General features: G+C 38.1%; 2 protein-coding genes across 3 annotated transcripts; one reads left to right on the top strand and one right to left on the bottom strand.

Annotated features, from left to right (window-relative positions):
• Positions 1-269: 269 nt before the first annotated feature.
• Positions 270-3874, bottom strand: NDUFB1 (NADH:ubiquinone oxidoreductase subunit B1). Of its 2 annotated transcripts, none has more exons than XM_027637712.1 (3): positions 3678-3874; positions 2241-2385; positions 270-593 (listed from the first exon to the last, which is right to left on the bottom strand). In XM_027637712.1, the coding sequence occupies exons 1-3, from the start codon at positions 3835-3837 to the stop codon at positions 557-559; spliced, it is 342 nt and encodes a 113-aa protein (XP_027493513.1). In that variant the 5' UTR covers positions 3838-3874; the 3' UTR covers positions 270-556. The 2 variants fall into 2 exon arrangements, with proteins under 2 accessions (XP_027493513.1, XP_027493514.1); XM_027637713.1 differs by having other exon boundaries at positions 2241-2382; positions 3678-3702.
• CPSF2 (cleavage and polyadenylation specific factor 2) lies at positions 3796-17835 on the top strand. The gene is made up of 15 exons (XM_027637707.1): positions 3796-3906; positions 4484-4669; positions 6143-6302; positions 6387-6492; positions 7964-8093; positions 8416-8531; positions 9090-9277; positions 9707-9997; positions 11076-11176; positions 11517-11717; positions 12341-12493; positions 13036-13261; positions 14729-15028; positions 15857-15991; positions 16094-17835. Exons 2-15 carry the CDS (start codon positions 4521-4523, stop codon positions 16184-16186), a joined length of 2349 nt encoding a protein of 782 aa, XP_027493508.1. The 5' UTR covers positions 3796-3906; positions 4484-4520; the 3' UTR covers positions 16187-17835.
• Positions 17836-19997: the final 2162 nt, after the last annotated feature.

Raw genomic sequence — 19997 nt, 5'->3', positions numbered from 1 at the left:
CTCAAAGCCACAGTACCCACTCGCCACTGTTCCAAACAAGCCTACAGAGGAAATCAGAAAAGAAACTTGTCCACGTTCAATTAGAAAACCAAGCAACTGCCAACCACATTCTGTGTCTATGTGAAGTATTCCTGTGAAGGTTAGTTCATAAATTAGGGGACGAGCCACTGCTGACAGAAGGTGCCAGGCAGGGGCAGTGCAGCAGCTGGCCATATAAAATCCATTTCAATACACAGATTCCATACCATACAGATAAATAACAGCATAAATTATTTTTGCATAGTTTTGCTTTATTACATAATTCTTCCTTCTCACTTCCAGAGTACAGGACAAAATGTTCTCAACATTTATGGACTAATGGAATTCCCGGACACCTATTAGTCATGTAATTAAATCAACTTCAAAAAGTATCATTGGAAATTGAACTAGCACTGAGGAAATGCAGGTGTCCTTTTCTGTGGTATGCTCTCAGGGTAAAAATCATAATCCTGTTCTTTCAACATGTGAGATAAGATGATGAATCAAACAAAAATGTCTTCATTTTCATCGGCAGCTCTTATCTCCATGTCACTTCTTCACCAGGCTTCAGCTCCCTGTGTAGAAATAAGAAAAACAGAGGGAAGAGACTAAAATTAGGAATTTTTTTGATAGAATAGTTACGAACAAATGTAATTAATTTTTCTACAATAGCTTAATTTTGAGATTTATGTACAAATTTAACTTTCCTTGCAATAGTTGTCAGTTAAAAATCTTTCAATACTGATAAACTTCTTTCCAAAGCTTGAACAGACTGAGTCCTCTTATTTCCATTCATTTAAATGGTAGCACAGAACACCTGACCTCTAAGGAGTTAACACACTTTTAATCAGATCCATAATGAAGAATTCTATTTCTTTTAAATACAATAATTCATTACTTTATTGGGAAGAGAGGTAGGTGTGTAATCAGAGGGTATTTTTGCAAGATGCTTAAACAGCATCCCAAGTTCACAGCAACTGCCGTAAGAAAAGTGCTAAGGTACCTGTGGGGTGGATTATGTAATAAGTTTTCTTTCTTACTCAAAAATTTAGGTGAGACCAGAGTTGAAAAAAAAAATCACCTGTAAACTGATAATATTGCCATTATTAATCCATACTATGCAACATGATTTTTTTTTCTCATTTTGTTAACCGTATGATCTAATACAGAATTAGAAGTGACATAGATGAGGCAATGCCTGAAGTTCTCTAATCTAAATTCTCCCTGAGAAGTCACAGCCAGTAAACCCAAACTTGTCAGTGTATATAATCACAATGTGACCAATACATCTGTTCTTGAACAAGCAGCAGTCACAAGTATTGAGGCCATGTTGCTGAGAACACAGCTGCGATGGGCAGGGCACATCTCAAGGATGAAGGACCACCGCCTCCCTAAGATCTTGCTCTGTGGTGAACTTGCCACCGGCTGCCGCAAGAGAGGAGCCCCGAAGAAAAGATACAAGGACTCCCTGAAACAACATCTCAGCCTTGGCCATATTGATCATCATAACTGGTCTACTCTGGCCTCAAATCGGGAGGTCTGGAGACACACCATCTATAACACTGCTGATGCTTTTGAGAACGCACGCAGGATCACTCTCGAGGAGAAAAGACAATGCAAAAAGGATCGTGTCTTGCAGAATATACCACCTAAGGAGTCTTTCTGCTCTGCCTTTTGCAACTCGACTTGTCTATCTTGGCCTTTTTAGCCACCAGTGCACTTGTAGCAAATGTGGGTAGAGCCCTTCCCAAATCTTCGTTCGTGAGGCCCAGCCATGATGATGGTGATATAATCACATCATTCAGTGAAGATATAGCAGTTGCCAAAAGAAGTTAATTTTTAAAACCTTGGTTATTATTTTTAAATAACATACATTTATACAAGTATTTAGTTAAAAAGTGATGTGATAACTTAAGACAGAAAACTAAAATTCAAGCACCGTGTTTCCCGCTGACCTTTTAGAGAGAGACAAAATAGTGTTCTACACATTTCATGACTAGGAACTTGATACCAGTTAATAATCCTTTCTTTCCTAAACAAGTTGGCTCCTAAAGACCCAATTTAGTGACCTAAAACACTTCATGAATGCTTGATGAAATTTTTAGGGATTTCTTTCCTTTAATATTTTGACTGTTGTGGTTTTTGGTCATATTTAAAACTCTCAAAAAGAAGCACTTTGCAAAATAACTATATATATATTTAAGAAGCATCACAGAGCAGACCTTCTATATAATAAGCTCTTGTTTCTGAAGGCTGACAGTTTTTCATCATTCCATCTGTCCAAATAGCATCCAATCACAAATCCCAAGGGAACAAAGATGTGGACCCAGTGATCACGCACAACTTGTGGTAAATTCACCATGACTGCTAGAAAGAAAAGCATAACAGGCAAGAATTACTAATAAATCTGCACATGGAAACTGTTGCATACTCTCACTTACTAGGATTCTACAACCACATAATAAACATGAAGGCCATCACATACATCCTAAGAGACATGTGCTGTTCTCAAACCCATACCTATGTTTCCTAGAAATAATCCTAATTAACTCTTCACCCTGGGAAAGAGGATTTCATCCTAAAACAGAGAGAGAAATAGACCATCTCTTTTAAGATATCCCTGATGAAATAGTTCCATTTTAAAGAGCTATCTATCCATTAAAGCAACTCTACACAAGTTTGCTCTTCTGTAAAACAGAACACATCCAGGTAAAACAAACACATCTATAATTTAAACTCCTGTAGATGGATGCCTTATTACTTGTATCAAGACTGAAAGACAAGCTGCACATTCAGCAGGGAGCTGACAGATAAGAAAGGACATTTCTAAAATCACAGAATCGTTAGAGTTGGAAGGGACCTCCAGAGATCATCTAGTCCAAATCCGCCTGCCAAGGCAGGGTCACCCAGAGCAGGTGACACAGGAACGTGTCCAGGTGGCTATGGAATGCCTCCAAAGAGGGAGACTCCATGACCTCCCCGGGCTGCCTGTTGCAGTGTTCTGCCAAACTTAACGTAAAGTTCTTTCTCATGTTGAAATGGAACTTCTTGTGTTTCAGTTTATGGCCATTGCTCCTTGTCCTATCGCTGAGCATCACTGAAAAGAGTATGTCACCATGCACCTGGCACTCGCGTTTGGGATATTTATATGCACTAATGAGATCCCCTCTCAGTCTTCCCTTCTCCAGAATAAACAGACACAGCAAACCTTTCCAACCCAATCAATCCCTTCCAGGTTAGGGAGTTAAGCTCGACAGCACAGCAGTGTCTCCCAGAGCCAGGCCCCGCGCTCGGGCACCGGCGACGCCTCTCCTGCCGCGGCCGCTGTGGGGCGGCCGCGCACCCACCCTCTGCGGAGCGGGCGGGAGGCACTGCCCCCGCACCGGCCCCGGCCCCGGCCCTGGGAGCGGCCCGGGCCGCGCTCCCCCGCGACAGGGCCCCGCCACTGCCTGGCTCCGTTGCCCCCGCCCGCCTGGGATCCCGACCGCTCCCGCACGACCCTGGCCGCAGGGGCAAGAGCGTCATAAAGCTCCGAGGCTGACGCGCCGTGTCCCGGCCGAAGGAGTAGGGGAGGGAGCGAGGGACTCCCGCAGAAATGTGACATCGGTCCCACAGAAGCACCCCCAGCGCTCCCGCCCTCCGCGCGGCCCCGTCGTTACCGCCGCTCGCGCCGCCGGGCCCCGCTGCGGCCGCACCAAGGGCACTGGGAACGGGCGGGCCGGGAGCGACCATGGGCCACGCAGGGGCGGGGGGGGACGTTTCTCCCCCCCCCCCGGCGGGCTCGCGGTGGTGCCGCCCGCCACCCTTCCGCTTGCCCATCCCCTTCTCCCCGCCTCCCGCAAGATGGCGGCGGGTGCGGCGCGCGCCGGGCCGGGCTGAGCGCCTCAGGTAGCGGCTGCTCCTTCTCGTCCTCCGCCTCCTCCTCGTCCTCTTCTTCACCGACTGCAGTGGGCGCAGGGCTCGCACCCGAAACGTCGTTCCCACCGGGCGAGACTCGCCCCGCCAGGCTGGGCCTGGACGGCAGGGCCCGGCGGGCGCTGGAGCCCCGGACCCCCGTGCGGAGCGCGGGCTCTGTGCCCCTGCTCGGGGCGTTGGAGGGGTCGCGGCCCTGGGTGCGCCATCTCCGAGTGCCCCCGTCCGGCCCCGGGAAGCTGCTCTTAACTGCGCTGCTTCTAGCGATCGTTTCTGGGTTTTTTTTGTTTTTGTTTTTTTTTTTTTTTTTTTTTTAAGCTTTATACAGTTATATATTTTAAAAAAAAACCCCCAAACAACAAACCCCCTCTTTCTATAACAGAAGACCTATAACAGTAGAACGTTACTATTTGAGACTTAGTTGGTATCCAGCAGCTGTATTGAACATTGTTAACACCGTTACCCTGCATATTTTCAGGAATGTATGAAGTCTAAATAAATAGACTTTTTTCTTTGTGTTAGTAAATGAGACGTTTTCTTCTGCCCTCTTCAGATTAGTTCTTTTGGAGATTAAACACTTGGAGAGGAAAATGACATCGATTATCAAGTTAACTACGCTTTCAGGGGTGCAGGAGGAATCTGCCCTTTGTTATCTGTTGCAAGTAGATGAATTTCGTTTTCTTTTGGACTGTGGCTGGGATGAAAACTTTTCTATGGATATTATTGATTCTCTGAGGAAGTAAGTAGTTCAGTTTATACACCATTTTTTTTTTAAAAGGCCATGTCCTGTCTTGAAAGTTTCCAAAATTCCATGCAATGGTATGTGTATGTGGTATTAAATCCAAAATTGTTCTTTTATTTTTTGTTTGGTGTGTGTTTTATGTGTAAGGAATTACACTGCTGAAGCCTTTCCGGTAAAAACTTGAGATTTTTTCTTGTCGGTCCAATTAGTTACATCTATTAACTGTAATTCTTAAGATCTTCTGTGCTTGTTTTGGCGTGGATGTTTTGGTTTTTTTCATAAATGTGACACAGCAGAGTTTATGGGAGACCGACCTTGTCTCTAAACTGATTTAGAATGCTTAACTAAGTTTTAAATGGCAGAAGCCTAAGCGTGTGTAGGCTGAATACACAGTGCTTCGACTCTGGCCTTTTGTTTCAAGTTGAACAGACTGTCAGTCAGGAAAACGGCTTCTGTCAGTTCTCCAGCCCTACAAAGGGAATAAAACAGCCGACAAACGAAAACCTATCTAGACTTTTGTACTGAACTTCTACAGATGTACAGCAAGGAGCTTTGCTGATTACCAAGTTAGAACTGAAACTAAAAACTAACCTTTATGATGCTAGTTTTATAGATTCACTTTTCTAGCGTTCACAGTCTTGCAGTGTTTGAAGTCTATTAATGGAGGATTATTAGGTGCTAAGGATAATTTATAAAATTTTTTGATTATCTGAGAAGCAATTAGATAAAATTCACCTTTTCATAACAGCCATCGAGAAGAATGTATGTGCCCGAGTTACTATACAAGGGAGCAAAAAGCTTTCAACCCAAGTTTTATTTTCATTTGTTACTTATGTTTTATGCCCTCAAGTTTTTCAATTATGAAATGCAGAAAGTTATTAATCTGAGTTCTTATTTTATGCAACACTTTGCAAGAAAAAAAGAATTTGTTTTTAAAATTAATAAAATCCCCCCAAATGATGTGCCACTTTTCTTAAATGATATATTTGACCTTTTCTTTTTTTTAAAGAAATAGATTTTGGTTCAATCCTTATAATTTAAGAGTTGTTGTGTCTTTGGTCCTTTTAGTTGGTCTTTCTTATCAGAAGATAAGTTGTGGTCTGTTTTTAGATGTATAAACAATTTGTAGCACATCTGCACAGATAATATTTTTGATCTCTCAGTAAATTTACTTTCTAGTGTCCACATATATATTAAGGTCTTTTTAATCAGGAATTTGATGTGAAACTTAGATCTTTCAGACTTCAAAGTCATGTTTTCAAAAGTCACTTGCATTTTTAAGTACTCGAACGTTAGGAAACACCTGTAACTTTTAATTGTGATTTTTAAAGCTTTTTCAAGCCTTGAAGGGTTTCAGTTTTGTTGTTTGGCATTCAGACTGTGTATGTATTCTCTAAATAGCTCTAATAGGAGGTGTATAACACCGTATGGAAATCCTTTCCATGGCTTCTGTTGTCCCTTTCTTTATAGGCATGTACACCAGGTTGATGCTGTTCTTCTTTCTCATCCCGACCCTCTACACCTTGGTGCACTTCCATATGCAGTTGGAAAAATGGGGTTGAATTGTGCCATTTATGCAACTATTCCTGTATATAAAATGGGACAGATGTTTATGTATGATCTCTACCAGGTACATTTAAGTTGATACTTTCATACACAACACCTTTGATATAGTGGAGTGTTTGAATGCTCTGTACCTCTTTTTTTATTTTAGTCCCGCCATAATACCGAAGATTTCACTCTCTTTACATTGGATGATGTAGATGCAGCCTTTGATAAGATACAACAGCTGAAGTTTTCTCAGATTGTGAATTTGAAAGGTAAAGTTGTCACCAAAGCCTCAAGAAATTACTTTTATTTAAAGGCAACAGAGTCGTTAAGAGTTAAAGTAACACTTTTATAGGCAGTAAATTCTGCAATATGTATCTTGCAGTGCTGATTGAATCAGCCCTGTGTTGGTCTGTATCAGCAGAATGTTTGCCTCAGTAGTTATATGTAGAAATGGGTAGAATTTTCACGTAATGTGGAGGAGGTCCTGTCAAAGCATGCTGGGAGACGTTTGTTTCTCTTTTGTGTTTTTGTAACTTTTCTTGGAACTTGCTCCTGTCTGTTAAAAGCATTTACTTATGTCTAGTGCTAGATACCTCAGAACTTTTCATAACCAGTAACACAAAGCAAAGCTTTCTAGAGCAGGGATATGTTGCAGAGATGAAGTTACAGCATGTGGTTGATTTAATGAGGAGTCTTCACTGACTCAACTGTACTCAGTGTAGTTGATTCCTAGGAACTGTGGCAGCTGGAGAATCAGCAACTTTTCACTCTTATTGAATGTAAAGGCCAGAATGAAATGGAAACCCTCTTCTTGAACAGGGACACATACAGGATGACCACCAGCACTTTGTCTCTGAAATGCAGTATCTCACAGTTCATGGAATGGTGCTTGCCAAAATACTTACCTTGTTCTTTGAAAAATAGAAATAAGATATTATCCTTGAAAGAGTGCTGGCCTCTTTTTAAGATATTTGTAGCAAGGCTATGTCTGTGCTGCCAATTTTAACATCTAAAGAGTAATTTTAGTGTGATTTGAAAAGACTCAATGGAGGTATTTGAGAAGATTATGTTTAATTATTAACTATTACTGTGCACTTCATGCAGCAGAGTCAGTGAATAATGGTCATGGGTGGTCTAGTTTTAATCTGACAAAGATGCAGGCTAGTATCAGTGACAAGGAGCAACACTACATTAAAAATGCATTGGATGCTGAAAAGTTCTGTCATCCCTGACTACAGCACCTGAACACCTTTCCTGCTATGATTTGACTTGTGTGTTTGTCTTTCTGGAAAACTTCTAGTTTGTGTAATTTATATAAGTTTCTCTAAATACCTCAACATTGAATGATACAGTAAACATTCAGTGTTGCCCCAGAGAGGGATCTGAGTTTCACCAGGGCACTTGCTTTCATGTGATATGTTTGCTATATAATTTACTGTTGTTTAGGTCTATAGTCACAGCAGCTCTGCAGTGCCTCTGAGTATTGGTGGGAGGTAGAGGGAGGAAGTGATCTTCACTTTAGTTTCTTTATTCTGGAGGAAACAGAGAAGTGAATTGCAACAAATTTTGAAGTTACTGGTTAGATGGCAAGGACAGATATTACTGCTTTTTCATACTTAAGTTGACTTTTTGTCTGACTACTAATTTAGGTATTCAGTTGTTTAAAGTTACTATCTCTCTTGTTCAGAGAAATGGGTTTTAATACATGTAATGTATCTAAAATACTGAAAACTTTTGTAGGCAAAGGACATGGTTTGTCAATCACACCATTGCCAGCTGGTCACATGATAGGAGGCACAATTTGGAAGATTGTCAAGGATGGAGAGGAAGAAATTGTTTATGCAGTTGATTTCAACCACAAGAGGGAGATGTAAGTTCAAGATAGCAATGTTTCTTACATATTATGTTAGGTATGCATCATTTAGTGTGTGATAAAGAGGCATGGAAGCAGAACTGCATTTCCAGTTCTAGTAAGACCACTAATTTTACTTGCATCCAGATTAATTGGTTTGAAACAAGCATTAGCTCTGGGTTTCTTTATTCTTTTAATTTTTTTTTGTAAGTTTGAAGCAGGAAGCATTCAGCAGCTGAGGAGTTTGATTTCTGTACATGCAAATATCTGGAAGCTAGCTGTCTTATTTTTCTCATAAAGTAGAAATGCAAAAAGTGAGATTATTGCCTTTTTTCCACAGCCATCTGAACGGATGTTCCTTGGAAATGTTGAGCAGGCCTTCGTTGCTTATTACAGATTCATTTAATGCTACTTATGTGCAACCCAGGAGGAAGCAAAGGGATGAACAGCTGCTGAGTATGTATTGTTTGGGCTTGAAAAATAGCACTAATGTGGTTTATTAGCCACTGCAATTTATTTTTCTGTGTGAAATTCATCAGCATCTAAACTAAGAACCCTTATCAAAACTTAACAAATTTTGAATTACTCTTTTCTGGTGGTACTGATCCTGTGAGTTAAATGTTTTCCTAAAAACAACGAACCATATTTGAAAGCAGTGCATTTTACCCAGTATTGATAAATCACTTCAGGGATTTTTAAATTACCTTCTTCATCACATTCTTTTTTTAAACTCCATTTTACTGACGTTTTTAATTAAAAAAAAAAAAAAAAGGAAAGAAAAAGTATCAAGGCAGTGAGATCTTCAGATAGAGAAAACTCTAGCTCCCTTTAATTTTGGTGGAAATGTGGCTTTGGATGTCTTTTGAAGTTCAATTTATTTGTGTGTGCAGTATGCTTTTGATTATGATTGCTAGAGTGGTATAACAAACAAAAAAACCCCAAGCTACACCACAAACATTCTAACTTTGGTTCAAAGTATAAGTAGGCTTTTACTTTGTTTTTAATTCTTCTCAGCTAATGTTTTGGAGACATTACGAGGTGATGGAAATGTATTGATAGCCGTGGATACAGCAGGCAGAGTTCTGGAACTTGCTCAGCTTCTTGATCAGATCTGGAGAACAAAAGATGCAGGGTTGGGAGTCTACTCTCTAGCACTTCTGAATAATGTCAGCTACAATGTAGTGGAATTCTCTAAATCACAGGTTTGTTTTGGTTTTGACATGCAACTATGAAGAGGAATGGAATGTGTATGCAAAAGCTTTCCTTTTTCACAGTAAAAAATGGCAAAATACTGGGGGAGTGTCTTTATTCTGTAGTGCATATTTGTGTCTCAATTCTTTTGATCAAGTAACAGTCCAGTCATGGCTATGGGCGTGTTTGTTGATACTTGTTTCTCTTTTTATCACAAGACTTGTTAGCAAGTTTATAGCTGTTGAAAAGGAGGACTTAAAGTATTTGTTTGTTGTAGAGTATTTGTAGGTGTTGTTTAAGCTCAACATTATTTCTATTCTTACAATGAGAAGCATTGGAGTAATCATGAGCATATTGCATCCTGTACTTCACATCATGTTTGTACATTAATTGTAGAACTTGTATTCTTACAGATAACTTTCTGTTACTACATATTTTAGGTTGAGTGGATGAGTGACAAGTTGATGAGGTGCTTTGAAGACAAGAGAAACAACCCTTTTCAGTTCCGCCATCTCTCCTTATGTCACAGTCTGTCTGATCTGGCTCGAGTGCCTAGTCCAAAAGTTGTTCTTGCCAGTCAGCCTGACTTGGAGTGTGGGTTTTCTAGAGATCTTTTCATTCAATGGTGCCAGGATTCCAAAAACTCTATAATTTTAACTTACCGCACTACACCTGGAACATTAGCACGATTCCTGATTGATAATCCCTCTGAAAAAGTTATAGATATTGAGGTAAGAATTGTCTCTATATCTCAAAGTTTTTTATTGTTGGCCATCTGGGGGAATATGGGCAAAACTGAACTTAAGTTTCATTTTTGATCTGAGAACACTTCTAGTGATGGAGAGAAATCTGAAACCAGTCTTGGTGCATATTTAATCAGTTGTGGATAAATGTACATAAAAATATGTCTCATATTGGGAACTTTTTGGTGGTGTGGCAAAATTAATACTCCATTGAACTGAGCATGAAGTTCTTTCTACATATTTATCTTTAGGCAACGCTTCCCTTCCTGTTTTTGTTTTAATAGAAAAAATCTGCTTGCAGTTGATGTACAGATCACCATATACAATGGATTAGTCTTGCTGGAAAATAGTCCTGGTTTCGATGAGGAGAGAACCAAGTCAAATATATCCCACCAGGATTAGGAAGATAAACTGTAGAAATTATAACACAATGTTTGTTCTTGTTTTCAATAATCTGTATACCTGTGTCTGCTTCTCTCTGGTAAATGTTGTTGATTTGTGGGAGTCCCCTGTGATTGGAGTGATAATTTCAATCCTGATGAAGCAGCTTTATTTTAAATTTAGATTTGACTGGAAGCATTGTATTACAGTGTTAGATTATTACTAGAATTTAGTTTAATTCAAAGTGACCTATATTCTAATTTGATTTTCAGAAAACAAGAAAAAAAACTTACCATTGTTTTGCCAACTAGTATGACTTTGCCAGGTTCTTCTGGTTTGATGTTACTGATAGAAAACTTAAAAACCACTGGTCATCTCAGAGTATTTGCCTTCATTTGTTGAAAAGGGATTTCCTGAAGGTGTTTCAAGAACTTTTTGTAACGCTTAATTGATTTTAATATTTTTAGAAATGCTTTTCTGTTAACGTAGACTCTGTTGATTGATAATATCACAATGTTCCCTTGCTGATGTGCTGCACATTTGCATAATTGTGTCTTGTATGTGACATACGAGTTGTACTTGCCCTTGGTACCTAAGTACAAATATTCTTAGCAGCAGTATGTAGGAGAAGTATTAAAATCATATCAGCTACTCACAATAACATTAATTTTAATTCTGTCTTCAGTTGAGAAAACGTGTCAAGTTGGAAGGAAAAGAACTTGAAGATTACCTAGAAAAGGAGAAGCTAAAGAAAGAAGCAGCTAAGAAGTTAGAGCAGTCTAAAGAGTAAGTGTATTTGGTGTTCTTGCATTCTGCTGGTACAATTCGAGTTGGGATTTCTGTGTGATCATTCTGCTCCTTTTACTGTTTACAGGGATAAATGAAAATTATAGTTTTGGTAGACTTGTCTGGGGGCACTGAGGGTTGTGCTTGTCTTCAGTCTGTTGTTCTGACAGGCCTGTTTCATCTGCCATTGACTGTGAGCTCTCTCTCCGATACATAAACTGCCCTTGGTGTGGGTTAGTGTTATGTCAGCTGTTATTTTCCAGTCAGTGTGTTTATGTAATATGAAACCCGAATTAAAAAAGAAGTGCTAGGTTGGGTTTTTTTTGGAATGTCATTTCAGGGCAGATATCGATTCCAGTGATGAGAGTGATGCTGAAGAGGATATTGATCAGCCAACTGTACATAAAACCAAACATGATTTGATGATGAAAGGCGAAGGTAGCCGAAAAGGAAGCTTCTTCAAACAGGCAAAGAAATCTTATCCAATGTTTCCAGCCCCTGAAGAAAGAATTAAATGGGATGAATACGGCGAGATTATCAAGTGTGTGGTGACAATGTATAGTAACATGTAGTAGCTATGAAATAATTAAAAAATAGAAGTAATTAAAAAAAAAAAAATCATTTTGTCTCTTTTGCACCACTGTTATATACTCTTTCCAACTGCTAAGTCTCACAGGAAGCTTATGATAGGATTGAAGCTGCAAAGTGCTGATCCTTGATCTGTGTTCACACCTCTTAGGATGTATTTTCACTCCAGGCCTTTTTTTTAATCTTATAAGATAGAAGATTTAAAATTTTTTTGACCTGACTTTTTTCTGCTTTAAATTACACACATGTTGATAAATGTGTGAGGGGAAAAACACTGTTCATCCTTGAAAAATCTAGTGATATTTGTCCTCTCTGCATGAGGAATACTTGCTAGAAATTCTTGACTTGCTAGTATTTCCCAAGTTATTAAAGTTCTTTTTTAAGATAGGAAGGTGATATTTCCCAAATGACCTCTGTTCAAGTATGGAAATAGTGAAGGCAAACGTAATAAAATTGTTGGCAATAACAGTTGTAAAAAATCTCAGTAGGAGTAGTCAGCATTGTTTGTTTTTATATTATATAGTGCTTTGGTTTTACTCTAAGACTATTAAAAGCAAAATGCCTTTCATTCTTTAGACCTGAGGATTTTCTAGTTCCAGAACTTCAAGCAACAGAAGAAGAAAAAAGCAAGTTAGAGTCTGGTTTGACAAATGGAGAGGAGCCTATGGACCAGGATTTATCAGATGTTCCTACCAAATGTATTTCTGCAACAGAATCCATGGAAATTAAGTGAGTGACTTTGTTCTTGTCATTTCTGCTAGAATCGTGGCATGGGTACAGTGTGAACTGGGTAAAAGGACAGCTTGGATTTAAGGAAGTGGGAAAGGACTTGCTTTTTGTTTGTTTTTTTCCCTGAGCCAAGTTTTTTACTAGTCTTTCTGGGAGAACAGGATGGAGTCTTACAGTTTCCCACTCTTAAGAAATTTGGTTTGTCTGATGGAGACAACTGGAAGAGGTAGAACAAATGATACAATAGTATGTTGGCATAGATACTAAAACATATTTTGTTAAAAGGGTAACATATTCAAATGTGCTTATCTCATGTTGTGGATAACTCTGTGATTGAATTTTTTGAATTTATAGTTAAATACACAATACATGCTGATATTTCACAACTCTGTATTTTACTGATCCATAATATACCTTGTGCTGACAGCTTTTGCTGATGTAGAATAGTTTAAAAATGTCTTCTGTCTTTAGTCTAAGTATTTTGGAGCACTCAAAGGTTTAATCTTTTAAACTAAAAAATAACGATTTTTAATTCAAACTAGAGCCAGAGTTACATACATTGACTATGAAGGACGCTCAGATGGGGACTCAATTAAAAAAATTATTAACCAAATGAAACCAAGACAACTGGTCATTGTCCATGGACCACCTGAGGCCAGTCAGGACCTTGCAGAATGTTGCAGAGCTTTTGGTGGAAAAGATATTAAAGTTTACATGCCCAAACTTCACGAAACTGTAGATGCAACCAGCGAAACTCACATTTACCAGGTAAGGTCCTGGAATTTGTTAGCTGTGTGACTGCTGAGGGTTGTAGTAGAGATGTATTGGCAGACTCCAATTTGGCCCTCACTTCCTTGGGAGAGGAGAGGAGGAACTACCTGTGTGTACAATTGGTTTTGTGTGATCAAGGCATTAGTGTTTTTCTGTGTTCTAGGTAAACATTCTTCTGATGCTTATTACTCATTAGTGTTTGAAAACTTAAACATGTGATCAGTGTGTTTTTATGTATAGTGCAAAAGGCAAGGCTGGTGTCCATGGGAACATCAGTTTACTTTTTTGAAGTATTAATAAATTTATAATCCCTTTATTTAGAGTACCGTTGTATACTAGTTGCAATCCAGGATTCTCTTTGAAATCTGAAAGGGAGCCTTAGAGAGCAAAGAGAAGAAAAATCCTTCATACTTAAACAGCACCTAGGAATAAATATGTAAAGTTAGGAGCAAGTTAACAATAAAAATAAATAAGACACCCATACCCTCAAAAACCGGCTTATATGATGAAACTTGAAAAGTGAGGTTGTGATAATGTATTGCTCTGTGCTAGCCATGAAGATTAAATGCAATTTATTAAGTCCTAAATAAGGAAACTTGGATAACTTGTGTGAATTTTGTAAAAATTGTGTATGGTCCCAGTTCAGTTTTTGAAATTGTTTAGAGGGAAGTGTCTCCAGAGGAACCTTTTGCATTAGTCCTTTATTCCTTCATCCTTTTAAAGTTAATAGAAAAACACTGGTGGAATTGTTTAAAAAGGTACTTCTGCTTCTTTCCAGAGAAAAATGTCTTACCTTGTAGGAAGCAGAAAATTCAGACTTGAAACAGCTTGTTTTCTGCATTTTGTCTGTTAGTTGTTGATGGGTTTTTTTGGTTTTTTGTTTTTTTTTTTTTAAGCTGTGGGAATTACTAGTGTATTAGAAATGACACAGGAGAAGTACAGTGGAGACATTGAATTTGAAAATAGTAGATATGAGTGAAGCATCAGAACTGCAGTGTCTTTTGAGCGGCCGTGCTGCAGATGGGTACATAGTTGCCGTATCTTTCAAACAGTTGCAGCCTTGATTCCACTATGGGAATCGTGTGCCATCTTAGGTGGAGAACAGTCTCTAAGAGTAGAGCTTAAAGTCCTAGAGTGCACCAGAGGAATCAGAGTAAGGTCACTCTGAAGTCTGATATTTACAAAATCCTTTCTTACAATACAGTATTAGTTATCATTTTTTGGAGGGTTGAAATTTAGAACTGCTCTTCAATAACCTAAATGTATCTATAGAAACTTTCACGGATTTGCGAAGACCAACTAAGGAACTCCATAGCTGCAAAAAAAAGTTTCTGTTTTTTTAAAAGGAAATTATTGCTCTTGCTGTAAATTTAGCTCAGGCTTGCAGTCATATATATTCTTTTTTATTTTAACAAAGACAAGAAAGGTATTGATCTCTGCTGCTTTTATTTTTGTGCAACCCAGGTCAGGTTAAAAGACTCTCTTGTCAGCTCCCTTCAATTCTGTAAAGCCAAGGATGCTGAGTTAGCTTGGATAGATGGTGTTCTGGATATGCGGGTTTCAAAAGTGGATACTGGAGTTATTTTGGAAGAGGGAGAGTTGAGGGAAGATGAAGACCTAGAGATGCAAGTGGACGTGCCTTCTTCAGACTCGAGTGTGATTGCGCAGCAGAAGGCCATGAAAAGCCTCTTTGGTGACGATGACAAGGAGATGTGTGAGGAGAGTGAAATCATCCCTACTTTGGAACCTCTGCCACCTCAGGAGGTACAGAAATGATGCTGATCTGAATTTCTTTTATGAAGAGCTCTGCATTCATTTATGTTTTTCTAGTGCTTAGAAGTGGATATTGATCTTAACGCAACTGGAAGCCTAAATGAAACTGGGTTTTCATGTTTGGTTTTCTCTTTGTTAAACCTGGTGCTGTTCATTGTTCAGATTTTAATGCTTATCAGTGAGGATGGTCTTTCACTTCCACTAACAGTGCCTAGCATACAGAGCCATCTATTTATGAAGGAAAGATTTTAATTAGCATATTTATGGTGTTTAGTCACTTTGGGATTTTATTATGTTGTATTGATGCTGTGGAAAATATTTTATATACTTGAGATACAGATCTTTGATGTTCATACATCTGCTTCTACAGTAATGATTTGAGAGTTCATTGAATTTAGCTTTTCTGTAAATCTGTCTTTGCTCTTAAAATGCTTGGCATGTGAGGAGATTTCATTTTATCTTTTCATTGAATGATTCCAATGCTTTTTAATCCTAGAGTTGCTTTTTAAGATACTATTTCACAGTCCTAAGTGTAGTCTTTTCTAGGAGCTAGATGACTATGGAGACAACTCTAAAATCTGTTCAGATTCATGACAACCATCACAGAAGTATGCACTGATCAACAGTACAGCTTACTGCAGCTCTGTCCCTGGCATGGCATGGCTTGGGAGAGGGATCTTCATTGTCAGCTTTCCATTTGTCTTCAGTAATTTATAGTTGTATAGTCTAGGCCACACAGCTGCCTACGCAATAATGAGATCTTTGTAAAAATGGAAGGTATTAAATAGAATTATTAAAATTGTGTGTGTTGTTTTCAAGGTTCTTGGACATCAGTCTGTGTTTATGAATGAGCCAAGACTGTCTGACTTCAAGCAGGTTCTCTTGCGAGAAGGTATACAAGCTGAATTTGTGGGAGGAGTGCTTGTCTGCAACAATCTGGTGGCCGTTCGCAGGGTAGGTGTTCTGTGTCTTAAACTCTTTGGTAAATAATATTCTAAATGAAAACTAAGTTTCTCAGTGTAAAGATAATAAATCAAAACATGTCTTTTGTTGCAGACTGAAACGGGGCGCATTGGATTGGAAGGCTGTCTCTGTCAGGACTTCTATAGGATAAGAGACCTTTTATACGAACAATACGCAATTGTCTAAGGAAAGTGCTGCAAAGGTGTTTTCACTTGAACTTTTAGAGAAAATGGAGGTTTCTCCCAGTTCTGACATTTTGTAGTTTTCTAATTTATACAGGGAAACCTAATACATAAAGAGCAGTTAGCGACCCTGAACGTGTAAATAACTGCTACTGTTTTCCTTCATAAATCTGTTGGTACATTCCATGTTGTTGACTTTCAAATTGTTGCGACTTGGCATCTCCCACATAACACATTATAAATGAGTTTACGACTGTGAACACTTCTCAACAAAGGTTCAGTTTGTCAGGACGTGTTCTGGTTTCATAGATTCCCTGCCAAAGAATACAAAATATGTAAAAGTCATTCTTTTGTTCTAAAATAAGGTAAGATAGGCAAGTGTGGGTTTTGTTCGTTTTGTTTTCTATGTGGCTGTTTTTGGTTTGGGTTGTTTGTTTTTTTTTTTAACAAGTTTGATTTAGAGAACAGTCTTGAATATTTTTTTTTTTAAAAGGAGGTTAGTTGAAGTACGTTATTAATAGCCCACTTAAATCTAGACTACCTAAACTTTCCCCTAGTGTTAATCTGGCTCCATCTTAATGTTGTATCTGCTCCATCTTACTGATTTGTTCTCAAACTGCATTTTGTATTCTATGTAAAGTATTAATCTGCAGGATGAAAAAATTACTTGGGAGAGTAATCTCTAAGAAGATTGGATAATATTTTCAGTCAGTTTAAAATCCAGTAATTGTGCTTCAGAATAACTTCTGTACAAACTTACAGAATTTGCTAACTCCTAGCTTTTGCAACATTATGCAACTATAAAATAGTTTCTGAGTTCTGTTTTTAATACTTTTCAAAGTCTAGAGCCTTTATCCATGCACTGCTGTTTGTTCAGAGTGCCATGAGTCGAGTTCAGGAAGATCCTTTTTCTTGAAATCTTGAGTTCATGTGATGTATTTAATGGTTTTGTGCCATGTTCCATTCTAATTGACAGTGAGACTTACTGGACCTGCTGATGCTGGGAATTGACCTTACTTTTCAGGTGAAGATGAGCACAGTTTTGAGTGTATTAATTTCTCAGATATTAACTTATGCAAACAAATGGCCTCTCAAGAGTTTATTTACTTCTTTTTTCCCCTGTCCATGTGTGAAACACCAGCTTTGGCAGTGGAGGGTTGCTTGCTTTTCACATAAAACAGCAATGTGTTCTCGTTGTGTATGTTTAAATAAAACCTTTGAAAAAAGTGGCAAAAAATAGCCGTGTGGGCTCAGTGGAAGGATAATTTACTTTACAATTCATTCTTGACAAAAGTTTTCTATCTGATCTACAAATACTTATTCTGTTTGAAATAGTAACTTAAAACTGAAGACCATGTTAAACAAAAAAAATCCATCTACTAGGACAATATATTAAAACTGTAAAAACCTTGTAATGCTGAGTGAGAATGTATTTTGTTACACAAAGAAAATCTTGGCTAGGAATGACTAAATGGCTCAATGGTGCATTTTTTTCTTTAACAGTCTAGAAAAATGATTATTTCCCTTATATTAACAGCCAGAAGTTTGTAGAAATGCTTTGGTTTTGTAGCAAAGCTATGTAAATCTAAATGATGTTGGACACTTGTTGGTGAATGCTATTGTATTACTATTGTTACTGATGCTAATGAACTTTTATAAAGTGAGTTCCTTTGTACATAATCATATTTGCCTTAGGACTTTTAACTTGAGGGCGTAGGATGGGAAGAGATAACACGTGCCTGCACGGAATATGCTAATAAAGAAAAAAACCCTTAGAAAATCAAACTAAAAATAATTCTGTTTTTAAGAAAAGGATAAAGACAGCGCAGTGTGATCATAAAACTTTCTATCAGTTTTGTTTCATTTTCTAACCTATTGATAGTAGATTTTAGGTGTTATCACTCACTAAATTGTGTGTGCTGACAGAGAACCCCAAATTAGTGCCATCACTGAGGAAAAGGCTCAAGTATGAGCAAAACACCTAACTGAGGATCTGAATGCTCTATGATACTCTGTTTCATGGCTTTTGCAGATGTTTTCATGGTTTTAAAAAGAGGGTGTTGGGGAACGTGTTCTCGCAGTCAAATCTGGTAAAGAAATGTATCCAGTAAACAGAATCTTAGGTCAGAAAACTGTAAGAAATCAGTGGTAGTTCAAAATGGGATAATGAAACTAGATGAAAGAATCTATAAAATTGCTTGTTGAAATATATTTTTAAAAATACTTCAAACAGTCCTAAGTCCTCCCTGCACGCTAAGCAGTACATGTGGTGAACTGTTAGTGTACATCACACTGCTTGACCAGTATTAACCAAGGCATGAAAGAGCATGTAGTTTCAGATCAACTACACTAATTAACTACATTAGTAAAATTCTTAATTCTGTGTCGTTAAGGCTGTCTTAATGTTTTCTGGCAGAGGAGTTCTGACCAGTGGTTGCAGCTCAGTGGTAAGTGAACTGATCCTTCCTTTCAGCTCAGTAGAAATTTCTCACCTTGGTAGAAGAGGAGCATAGATACAAAGATGGAAGAACTAGGTTGTTTCAGACTTTACTGTCTGTGATAGATTATGTGTGACCACTGTGATAGGGAGTAAAAACACCCTAACCTCACTCCTGCATTTTTTAGTAGAACTTCCAATAAGCCCTGTAACTGTTTTCCTGGAAGAGAAGGATCCACAGAAACTCTGAACATTAGGATGAAGCAAGTTTGCTGTATGAGCTTTAAGCAGTAATAACCTGCCTGTTGTTGCATAATCCTCTTAGGTGATACAAGCTGGATCTGTGGTTCAGCAGCTGAATGATAATGAGCTAAGCATCTGCCAAAAAGTATAGTTTGTAAGTGCAATCTGGCAGTCACCAATTTTGATAATGAGCACATACATTATTTCAGTTGTGTAGGCTTTTCTTAAGGAGTTTTCATTTTCAGTGTAGTTTTTCGGAAGTGATAAAAACTTCCCTAAAAGCTACTTTTGACAAACACTTTTAAAGAAATTTGCAATGGTGGTCAAACCACAAGTTTTCTGTCAAACTTGATTCAAAGGCTAATACCAGTTTTTGTAGAATTGACTTTGGAAAATTACATGGGGAAACCAATGAAAAGAATCCATTGCGTTGTTTAGTAGTGGCTATCATGCCCTTCCTGGTATTTAAAAAGTAGAAAATAAAGCATAATATTTAATGTCAATAACAATATCAGAACTTCTGCAAGTAAATAACACCTCCATCTCCAAAATGTGAAGGTTTTTATTTTTAGATACAACCAAAATTATTTTTTCCTTTGTGGCTAATTAGTTTATAGGAATATTTAAGTGTCAGTTATGAAGAGTGAACTCTTAGCAACACCATTGTTAAGCAACAACTCTTGGAGTTGCTGTTTCTCAAGCTGGTGGTTTCATCAATACCTTCTTAAAGTTCTCACTTAACTCGGTTGCCTGGTCTGAGAGAAATCTCATTTGGTTGTCTCACCAGTTCTGGACTGTGACATTGTGACACACAGTACAGTCATTTGCTTGACTGGTTTACAGCTCTGTAAATCAGAACAAGAATTGTTATTTGGAGTGAGGCAGTTTAAATCACCCAGAACAAGTGCTAGCAAAGAAAAAATTATTAATAGCTCAGAGGTTGGAATCTAGCTTTTTATTGGGGTTTAAGGTTGTAGTTTTAAGTAAAGCCATTGCAGTTAACCTAATCTGGAGGAACTACTGCTTCCTCTCCACATATTTATATTTTTATATAAAGCACAAAAACGTGACTGGCCAGGTATCAGTGATAATACTTGCCTTAAAGTATATTTTACAGTAGTTGCTTCAAAGTGTG

The sequence above is a fragment of the Corapipo altera genome, unplaced genomic scaffold (assembly GCF_003945725.1).
Source record: "Corapipo altera isolate COAL_440 unplaced genomic scaffold, ASM394572v1 23, whole genome shotgun sequence".
Taxonomy (NCBI): domain Eukaryota; kingdom Metazoa; phylum Chordata; class Aves; order Passeriformes; family Pipridae; genus Corapipo; species Corapipo altera.
The sequence above is the reverse complement of the archived record's forward strand: the minus strand, read 5'-3'. Positions and strand labels throughout refer to the sequence as shown.